The sequence below is a fragment of the Corapipo altera genome, unplaced genomic scaffold (genome assembly GCF_003945725.1).
Source record: "Corapipo altera isolate COAL_440 unplaced genomic scaffold, ASM394572v1 165, whole genome shotgun sequence".
Classification (NCBI taxonomy): Eukaryota; Metazoa; Chordata; class Aves; order Passeriformes; family Pipridae; genus Corapipo; species Corapipo altera.
The window spans coordinates 1,111,652-1,122,239 of NW_020884954.1; the positions used below are offsets into that span (position 1 = coordinate 1,111,652).

At 50.8% G+C, this 10,588-nt stretch overlaps 1 protein-coding gene across 7 annotated transcripts in view; it reads left to right on the forward strand.

Annotated features, from left to right (window-relative positions):
- The window catches only part of BCL9 (BCL9, transcription coactivator), a 31,498-nt gene extending 21,704 nt beyond the window's left edge, over positions 1 to 9,794 (forward strand). For 5 of the 7 annotated variants that reach the window (XM_027663515.1, XM_027663514.1, XM_027663516.1 and 2 more), the window contains 5 exons: positions 773 to 962; positions 1,425 to 1,524; positions 1,935 to 4,164; positions 5,973 to 6,233; positions 7,591 to 8,859. In XM_027663515.1, coding sequence (XP_027519316.1) covers positions 773 to 962; positions 1,425 to 1,524; positions 1,935 to 4,164; positions 5,973 to 6,233; positions 7,591 to 8,708 — 3,899 coding nt within the window. In that variant the 3' untranslated portion in view covers positions 8,709 to 8,859. Of the gene's footprint in view, positions 1 to 772; positions 963 to 1,424; positions 1,525 to 1,934; positions 4,165 to 5,972; positions 6,234 to 7,590 lie in introns of all 7 variants that reach the window. The other 2 variants (XM_027663510.1, XM_027663511.1) reach the window with 2 other exon arrangements.
- Positions 9,795 to 10,588: the final 794 nt, after the last annotated feature.

A 10,588-nucleotide genomic window follows, 5' to 3' on the forward strand; every position in this document is an offset into this window, starting at 1 on the left:
GGAAGAGGAAAGGTTGTCATAGCTGGCATTGGCAAATGTCTTGTTCCTGCTCAGTTAGAGAGCAGGCCTGACTCTGGTGGGAAAGTTCCTTTGTAACTCTGAAACTCCCCCAGAGGATTTGAAAGTACAAATGCAACCTGTTGGTTTCCTTCTGGCCTTTGGCCTTTCAGGAACTGCTCTGTTGTAACAGGTTTTGAACAATATGCAAGTCTGTTTTGTCAACACAGATACGTAACCTGTAGTACCCTGGCTGGTAACACAAGCCAGAGAGTTGAGATTTCTGTGTTCTGTTCCTGGCTCCAGCGTTGCCTCTGTGAGGCAGTGCAAAACCACACTAGATGTGCAGTGGTCTGTCTTTCCTTTGTTGTCCATCTGCTGGGTCACCTGGCTAAGGTGGCTGAAGGGGGAAAAAAAAAAAGAAGTGAAATTTTACAAGCATTCTCCTTGGAAGCAGACATATTTATATTTGTTCATTTTAGTGTGTGATTTTCCTGCTTTTCTGTGTGGCCATGGGAGAATTCAAAGGGATCAGCTCTGGGAACTGCCACAGGCCTTGAAAAGGGACAAGATGAGCTTTCTCCCAGTGGTGCCTGAAGGGCAGCGTGGCATTGGAGGAAAGATGCATGGTGCAATAGGAGAATTGCCTTTAGTGTTGCTCGAGGAAGAAGCAGGAAATTTCAGAGGAGAAAAACCTCTGATCAGTTTCCAGAAATGGTTTCCAAAATGCTCCCAAGGTAGTAATTCCTTTCTTTTCCTCTTTCTCCCCTTCCAGACTGCAATTCTGCTGATCATGTGAAGTCCCAGGAGTCTCAGCACACACCACACTCCATGACTCCTTCAAATGCTTCAGCCCCAAGGTCTTCCACACCTTCCCATGGTCTGACTGCCACTTTGGAGCCAGCAAGTGGGCAGAAGACTCCATCCAAAGTGGTTTACGTCTTTTCTACTGAGATGGCCAACAAGTAAGTAGGTAGATGCTTGATTGTCTTCAGGGAGCAGGAGTTCTCTTTGTGCTCACTTTTTAAGAGACTGTCAAGGGCACTTTCTGCATCAAGTAGCAAAAACTCATTACTTGTTTTGGGATTGTTGGAGGGGCTGTAGAGGAGAATGTCCCTACTTTTTTTTCCCTCTGAGAAATGATTGCTTGTTCCTCTGAGGAATGGAGATTTTTATTTGTTTCTTGCCAATGGTGGTAGATGTTGTTTTGCAATCTGTGCAGGATGGGCTAAAGCGAGACATGAACCCTGAATGCTGATGAGTTCGTAGATGTGAGCATTTTCCTGCTGCTACTCATCTAGAGTGAAATATGTGTGGTTGAGTCTTTCTGCCTTTGTGCCAGCTGAAAGGAGGGGAGGGAGGCCAGTTGAAAAAAATTGATTCTTAGCTTCAACTGGATATGTGCATCTGCCTGTCTGTCTTTGCAGGGCTGCAGAAGCTGTGCTGAAGGGACAGGTGGAAACCATTGTGTCCTTTCATATCCAGAACATCTCAAACAGCAAGGCGGAACGAAACACTGTACCCTTGGTAGGGAATTACCTGCGTGTGGGTGGGAAGGGGAAATGGTCAGTGTGCCTGTGTGTGATTCAGAGTGATGGATGGTTATTTGCACTCTGAAATAAGTTTCAGGAAGACAGTTTTTGTTCAGACCTTCCTCACACAAGTGTCTCGGGTCATCCAAAGAAGAGTTTGAGTCTTGCAGTATTCGGGCAGTGTGTTTCCAGCCCGTTGCTCGTGCAGAGCTAGCACAGAAGAAAGGGGTTCCTGCAGTAAAGCCTTGAGCAAAACAGGTGCTGTTCTGTAATGGCTGCATGAAGGACACCCTTGCCTGCAAAGTTTGGGCTGGTGGGGTTGAGACTGGGCGTTTTGTTTGCACTGCTGCTTGTGTGCCAGGGCTGTAGGAAGAACAGGTGACAACGTGTGGCTTTCTCTTGCAGAACCCCCAGATCACTGCACTTCGGACTGAACCCAAGCCCCTGCCGCAGCCCCAGCCCCCCGCTGCCCAGGACCAGAACCCTCCCCAGAACGCCAAAATGCAGCCGACCCCACCCGTGTCAGCGCCGGTGTCCAAATCCACTGGCCCCCCATGTCCCATAGATCAGGACAGTCCCAGCGTGGAGAGCAAAGTGATGTCCGTGGGCAGCCCTGCCAACTCTACCCCGTTGCAGACGGAAGGATTTGGGCAGAGTTCGACCCCCAATAACCGAGCGGTTAGCCCGGTTTCCCAAGGTAGCAATAGCTCAGCTGCAGACCCCAAAGGTCCTCCCCAGCAGGTGTCTGGTGGGGACCCATCCAGTTTGGGCGAGAATCCAGATGGACTGTCACAGGAGCAGCTGGAGCACCGAGAGCGCTCTCTGCAGACCCTGCGAGACATACAGCGCATGCTCTTCCCTGATGAGAAGGAGTTTGCTGGAGGGCAGAGTGGGGGGCCTCCCCCAAACGCTGGGGTGCTGGATGGTCCCCAAAAGAAACCTGAAGGGCCGATACAGGCTATGATGGCTCAATCCCAAAGTTTAGGCAAAGGGTCAGGGTCTCGGACAGATGGAGGGGCTCCGTTTGGCCCTCAAGGACACAGGGACATGCCTTTTTCCCCAGATGAAATGGGGCCACCACCAATGAACTCCCAGTCAGGACCCATAGGCCCAGACCACCTGGACCATATGACTCCTGAGCAGGTGGCCTGGCTCAAGCTGCAACAGGAGTTCTACGAGGAGAAGAGGAGAAAGCAAGAGCAGGTGGTTGTGCAGCAGTGTTCCCTGCAGGACATGATGGTCCACCAGCACGGGCCTCGTGGGGTGGTCCGAGGTCCTCCTCCTCCCTACCAGATGACCCCTGGTGAGGGCTGGGGACCTGGGGGCCCAGAGCCCTTCCCTGAAGGCATGAACATGTCACACTCTCTGCCCCCCAGGGGCATGGCCCCTCACCCCAACGTGCCCGGGAGCCAGATGCGCCTGCCTGGTTTTGCAGGAATGATGAACCCTGAGATGGAGGGCCCCAGTGTCCCGAATCCCGCCTCACGGCCTGGGCTTTCGGGAGTTAGTTGGCCAGATGATGTGCCAAAAATCCCAGACGGCCGAAACTTCCCTCCTGGCCAGGGTGTCTTCAGTGGCCCTGGCCGAGGGGAGCGGTTTCCCAATCCACAGGGCCTGCCCGAAGAGCTCTACCAGCAGCAGCTGGCTGAGAAACAGATGGGCCTTCCTCCCGGTCTGAACATGGAAGGCATCAGGCCCGGCATGGAGATAAACAGAATGATGCCCTCCCAGAGACACATGGAGCCTGGGAACAACCCCATCTTCCCTCGCATGCCGGTAGAAGGACCGATGAGCCCTTCCAGGGGGGACTTCCCAAAAGGAATACCCCCACAAATGGCTTCTAGCAGGGAGCTGGAGTTTGGGATGGGCCCTGGCAGCATGAAGGGGGACATGGGCATGAATGTCAGCATGGGCTCCAACCCACCCCTGGTCCCTCAGAAGCTGAGGGAGGCAGGAGTCGGGCCGGAAGAGATGATGAAGCTGCGCCCTGGCGTCTCGGAGATGCTCTCCTCTCAGCAGAAAATGGTGCCGCTGCCGTTCGGGGAGCACCCGCAGCAGGAGTATGGCATGGGTCCCAGGCCTTTCCTCCCCATGTCTCAGGGCCCAGGAGTCGGTCTCCGGAATCTCAGAGAACAGATCGGGCCTGACCAAAGGACTAACAACCGGCTCAGCCACATGCCGCCACTACCTCTCAACCCCACCAGTAACCCCAATAGCCTCAACACTGCTCCCCCCGCGCAGCGCAGCCTCGGCCGCAAGCCCTTGGATATCTCCGCAGCTGGTCAGGTGCATTCGCCAGGAATCAACCCCCTGAAGTCCCCCACGATGCGCCAGGTCCAGTCTCCCATGATGGGGTCTCCCTCGGGGAACCTCAAGTCCCCCCAGACGCCCTCCCAGCTGGCAGGAATGCTCGCGGGCCCCACTGCCGCAGCCGCTGCTGCCTCCATTAAGTCCCCCCCTGTCTTGGGGTCTGCTGCTGCTTCTCCTGTCCACCTCAAGTCTCCGTCTCTCCCCGCACCTTCTCCTGGATGGACTTCATCTCCAAAGCCTCCTTTGCAGAGCCCCGGGATTCCCCCGAACCACAAGGCGTCTCTGACCATGTCTTCTCCAGCCATGCTGGGGAACGTGGAGTCGGGTGAGTGCCACCTCCAGCAGCCAGATCCGGCGCTTTGGTTCGCGTCGGGTCACCCCACGTGGGTTCTCTCAGCAGGGCAGGGGCTGGATGGCTGCTTACCTCTTTGAGGGGGGCTGTGTGAGTGAAGGGCAAGGGCTTTTCCTCCTCTCCTATTTATGGGTGAGTACTGTGCCTCCCATGTGTCCAGCTGAGGGCTGATCACTCAGAGGACATAAAAGCAAAAGCATGGGGTCAGGAGGTGTGAAAAGATGTAGAGGGTTGATGGGAGAAATCTCTCCTTGGAGGGCTCTGGCCGTTGTAGCTCATGGTGATCGTAGCTTTGTGGAGAAGATCCTGCTTATGTTATGAAAACTCTTTGAAATAAAAAGCTCCTACAAAGACACGCTGAGCACACTTAGCCAGCCCTGTGTCCAGGCATGGTTCAGGTGTGGTTGGTGCTTTTCAGGTTTACACTGCAGACGGGAAGCTGTGCTTCGGTTTTTCAGGCTTCAGAGGTTCTGGAGTGATCTAATCACCGTAGCATTCAGTTGTGTGCCGAGCTGTGCCGTGCTTGGGACCTCAGGCTCCAGATGCTGGCATGCCTCTGTCCTCACCTTCCCGGAGCTCACCCTGCAGCACACTCACCCCTCTGGGCTGTCCTTCCCGCCCGGGAAATTTTTCCGGCTGGGAGAGAGAGAGGAGCCCTTTGCCCACGTTGCCCTCTAGTGCTGCCGCGGGTAACGGCGGCGGCCGGGATGGGGATTGGGATGGGGATTGGGATATGCCTGCGGGGCTGCTGGCAAGGGTAACCCCCCGGGGATTTCGGGCTGGGTCTGTGCTTGGGAAAGCAGACTGGCTGTTAGTGTCTGCTGAGGCCCGACCCGGCGTGAGCCTGGGTGCCTACAAGTCAGAACCTAGTGCTTTTGTCTGTGCCTTGTGGGTCCCTTCCAACCCAGAATAATCTGTGCAATCTGTGTGAAGTGTTGCTTGATGAGTGCTTTTACACGCAGCTCTTCCAAAGCATGAGTGTTTTGGCATTGCAGAATTTTAGTGTTATCTATTCTACTTTCCTTTTTTTTTGGTTGGGAGTGGCTGAGGAACGTGCAGTGAATTTTCAGTGAGAGTACAACTTCAGTTTAGCATCTTTCCTTCACAGCGGTGCGGGTTTCGTGGAATTTATCAGTGGAAGAACAAAAGAGATGGGCAGTGCAGTTACTTCTGGTTTTGGGAGAGCGAAGGATGATGTTAAGATAATAAGTACAGAGAATGCTTCTTTAACTGGAATAAGCAGCTAATATGTGTGTGTGAAATATGTGATGAAACAAACAGAGAGTTGTAGCTCCTCATGCAGTTTGTCAGAAATATCTGCCACAGTTTTCCTTGCGCTGCCTGTGTCTCTTGTGCTTGCTTGATGCCTCCTAAAGAAAAGGGGAAAGGAATTACAGTTGACATTTGGTGGATGCAGGAACAACTAAACAATTATAGATTATAGATTTTGATTTCTAACCCCTGTACCTAAGTCTGTCTTCGGTGTATGGAAATTGAATAGTAAGATTTTCAGACTAAACTGGTAATTCTTCATGTGGATTTGTAGAGGCTCAAGATAGTTCCAGTAGAAGTGTTTTCCAGTAGGATAACAGATATTGACCGGCTTGACCAGTAGTTGGTCTGTTCTGGTTACCTTTCACAGGCATTGACTATGTTAGTCATGTAAAGTTTTGCAGTAAAAAAGATTTCTAGTGTTTGAGATTTCTAGAGGAAAAGAGTTGGATTTAGTGAAAAAGGATGAAAAATTAAACTTACTTTCTGTCTTTTCCTTTTTTCCTAAGGTGGTCCACCTCCTTCCACAGTCAGCCAGTCTGCTCCTGTGACTCTCCCTGGAAACCTTCCCTCTAGCAGTCCTTACACAATGCCTCCAGAGCCAACCCTCTCCCAGAATCCCCTCTCCATTATGATGTCCAGGATGTCCAAATTTGCCATGCCGAGCTCTACGCCGCTCTATCACGATGCCATCAAAACTGTGGCCAGCTCGGATGATGACTCCCCTCCAGCCCGCTCCCCAAACTTGCCACCTATGAACAGTGTACCAGGTAAGAAAGTCAAAGAAACATTAGGCACAAAGTATCAGGCAGTACAGTGAGGGTGATTTTTACGGAAGCTTCATCAAATGAAGATGGTGAGAGGGGGGAAAAAACTCGAGGAATATATAGCCATGTGTTGTTTTTGAGGAAAGCAGTTGCAATTGTGTGAAATGCAGAGCTGGAAATTCTCCTTGGAGCTGGTTTTTTTTTTTTTTCTGTCCAGAAACTGTCTGATCTGGAAACCCTTTATGTATGGGGGAGATTTCCACTCAGGCAGACTGGAATTAATTGTGTGAGTGAAGGCTGCTCGTGGGAATAAGGGTCAGACTCTTACCCAGAGGAAACCATACCTCCCCTGTCTTAAGGCAGTGTCATAGAAGCTTCACTGGTTTTTTTGGGGTTGGTTTGGGTTTTTTTTTTTTTTTCACTGAATCATCAGGTCTAATCCTGAGCTTTGTGGACTGCCTTTTTAATGAAAGAGAGTGTTGGAGCACTTTCTGAAAACATAAACCTTCCCATACAGGGAATATGTAATGGCAGGTGACCTCAGCTAGGACTGAGGGGAAACTGTTTGGGTCCCTGCCTGAGAGACTTAAAGGAAAAGTAAAATAAACCATTGTCCTTTTGGGCTGTCGTGTGGGTGAGCATGTTTATATGAGAAATCTGGACCCTGCTGATAGCTTAATGTTCATGGGTACCTGTTTAATACAAAAGTAGGCTGTAAGTCCCTCCACCCAATTGAATTAGCAGCTGAAAGGAGGAATGGGTGGATGTTTCATGGGAGTGGCAATTGGTAATGAGTTCTTGCTGAGTTTACCCGTGGCTTTGCCGTGTGTTTCACGCAGTAATGATCGGGGTGGCTGAATGTATCTGGGGAAGCTGGCTAATTGAATAAGTTCACGATGATAACTCATTAACCTCATTGATCGCTGCCTCCTAGTCTTACAAGGGTTACCTGATTTATCACTGCTTGAGTTTTGAGAGGAGATTCGGTCACTTCCCAGTAGACAAGTGCCCATGTGCTGATAATCTGTCACAGACACGTTTGTTACTGCCTGCATCATGTGGACTGCCAGGGAGCTGTAGTAAAGGTGTGGGTTGGATTGAGATCCTCCTTATGGAGCAGGCTTTAGTCACTGTTTCATAGGGCAGTGAGAAGCTTAGGGAAGCAGCTATTCAGGTGCCATCGAATTTCTGGTTAAAATAACACTTTTCAGAGCCACGGCTGATGTTTTATTACTAGGGCTGATTTTTTTTTTTTTTTGGTGTGTGTGTGCAGACTTGATAACCTTGCAGAAAGCTCTCTGATAGCTTTATTGATTATTACTGGCTGCTGTCTAAACGTGATTCCTTATTTCTTCCCTAGGAATGGGCATTAATTCTCAGAATCCTCGAATTTCAGGTCCAAACCCAGTGGGTCCAATGCCAACCCTTAGCCCAATGGGAATGACCCAGCCTCTTTCCCATAACAACCAGATGCCCTCTCCAAATGCTATGGGACCCAATATACCTCCTCATGGGGTCCCTGTGGGACCCGGCCTGATGTCACACAACCCAATGATGGGGCACGGTTCCCAGGAGTCTCCAATGGTACCTCAAGGACGCCTGGGCTTCCCACAGGGGTTCCCTCCCGTACAGTCCCCTCCACAGCAGGTGCCATTTCCACACAACGGGCCCAGCGGTGGACAAGGCAACTTCCCAGCGGGAATGGGCTTCCACGGAGAAGGACCTCTGGGGCGTCCTACCAACCTGCCCCAAAGTTCGACAGATCCAGCACTTTGCAAGACTGGAGGCCCTGGCGGTCCAGACTCCTTCACTGTTCTTGGAAACAATATGCCTTCGGTTTTCACTGATCCAGAGCTGCAGGAGGTGATCCGCCCTGGAGCCACGGGAATACCCGAGTTCGACCTGTCCAGGATTATCCCGTCGGAGAAGCCCAGCCAGACACTACAGTATTTCCCTCGTGGGGAGGTGCCGGGCCGCAAGCAGCCGCAGGGTCCCGGGCCTGGCTTCTCCCACATGCAGGGGATGATAGGAGAGCAGACCCCGAGGATGGGACTAACGTTGCCTGGCATGGGGGGCCCCGGGCCGGTGGGAACTCCGGACATCCCCCTCGGGACGGCTCCGTCCATGCCGGGCCACAACCCGATGAGGCCGCCGGCCTTCCTGCAGCAGGGCATGATGGGGCCGCACCACCGCATGATGTCACCAGCACAGCCGGCCATGCCCGGCCAGCCCGCCCTCATGAGCAACCCCGTGGCCGCCGTGGGCATGATCCCGGGCAAGGACCGAGCCCCCGCGGGGCTGTACAGCCACCCGGGCCCTGTGGGGTCGCCCGGGATGATGATGTCAATGCAGGGCATGATGGGACCCCAACAAAACATCATGATTCCCCCCCAGATGAGGCCCCGAGGTATGGCTGCTGACGTTGGCATGGGAGGATTTAGCCAAGGCCCTGGAAACCCAGGGAACATGATGTTTTAAGCTGCTACCGTAAGACTGGATGTTCTGATCCTTGTCAAGATGAGATTCCGAGTCCTGAGGGCTTTTTTGGGAGCTTCAGGAGTACAGTTTGGCCATGCAATAGGTGAAAAGAGACCAGAGGACGCTTTGGGAAATCTCGAATGTATGGAATTACCTGAAAAAAAAAAAAAAAAATTATTCATTTAAACAGGTTGTTTTTTTTTTTAAGATTTATTTTTTAAAAATTATTTTTGTGGACTTGGGTATCCCGTGACGGCACCTGCTTTGAGAATCTGTAGCTGTATTTTGAGAATTGCCATTTGTCACAAGTTGCACCATTCTCTGTATGTTTACGTCCTTCGGACTGGCTTCTCCCAGGACTCTCGGTTATTTTTGGGGTTTTTTGTGTACTGTACTATATTGTAAAAGGGATTTTAGCAGAGACTTTTAGTCTTTGGGGTGAGAGGAGAATGGGATTCTAGGCTGTTTACTTTAGGTGGAGAATCCATCTTCAGAACTTCGGACTATTTTCCTTCAACACCCAATGTATAGAAAAACCAAACTACGACCTCAGAGCAGAGTATTAATGAAAAGCACAAAAAGGAACTTAAGTTCAGTGAGGGGAATCTTTTAAAAGAAATAAATAATAAGTTAAGGACATATTTTTCAAATTATGGCGTGCTGTCCAGCACCTTCTGTCTCTCCCTCCCACTCTTTATTAAATAGGCTTCTCTCTCTCCGTCCCCTTCTGTCTCCTCCTATGGCAGCTGCAATACATTGTGTTATTTTGGGGAGTAAATCTAGGAGAGCCTCTCCTCACGTGGGGACTCTTCCCACTTCTAGGAAGGGGCTGGACTTGGACACTGTTACATCCTACAGTAGTCTCTCTCACTGTTTCCTATTCTCCTTTTCTTAGAAACCCCAAGTGATTTTATTAATGTGGGAGTGGAACAGACACTAAAAGTGACCCAGGATTTTTTTTTTGTGGTTATTTTTTTTTTCCTCCCCAGCGTAAAACGTTCTGTGTAACCTCCATTAAATTTGGTACAAAACCACTCGCCAGGGCTGTGGTGTCAGAAAAATAAAATATATTGTTTCTTACAAAAATGAACTGTCTTCTTTATCCAGCCCAGTTCTTTCTGTGTACATCAAACAGCTGGCCAGGTGCCTGTTTGCTCTTCCTTATGATCACGGTGAGACTTAGAGGCCAGGTGGGTTAAGCTTTGGCAGCTCCTAAAAGTCTGGTCTGTAGGCAGCTGCTTGCAGGGCAGTTCTGTTCACTTAAATCCTGAGCTCGTTTCCTCTTGGAGAGAGGTCTTATTTCAGAACACCCCAGGGACAATAGTTACAGACTTCCTCAATTTGTTGAGGGTCAAGGAATAGATGAAACTTGTTGTCTCCGTCACTTCCTCACGGGGAGTGTTTGCAGCACTACAAGGTGTGTGGTTTTGAGCTCTCCCTAAGCACAGCAGTGTCTGTCTGCTGAGCTCTGGAGTCCAGTGCTATGGAGGGCACTGGGACTGTGTGTCCCTCTGGGGGCTTTGGATTGGGTCAGGTCTCTGACTGCCAGCACTGAGAGCCTGAGATAGTGGGGAAAGGATGAACTTAAATAACAGAGGTGAGATAGAAATTGTCAGTGAGCAGATTTTTATCAAGACAACCCTGCTGAGTAAATTGTTGCTTTGCTGCAGTTGTCATCGATTGCTTCCTAATCCCCTGTCTTTTCAAACTTGCCTTTTGAGATGATTTCAGAAAGAAGGTTTTATGGTCTTGCCTATGAGGAGTGAAAGGCTGGATGACAAAACCTGGACTGGGAGTTGAGATTTGCTCCTGGAGAAGACCAGGATGAGCCAGATGTGGGTCTGCAGGGCAGGGCGTGGGCTCTGTGGCTGTCTGTTCTC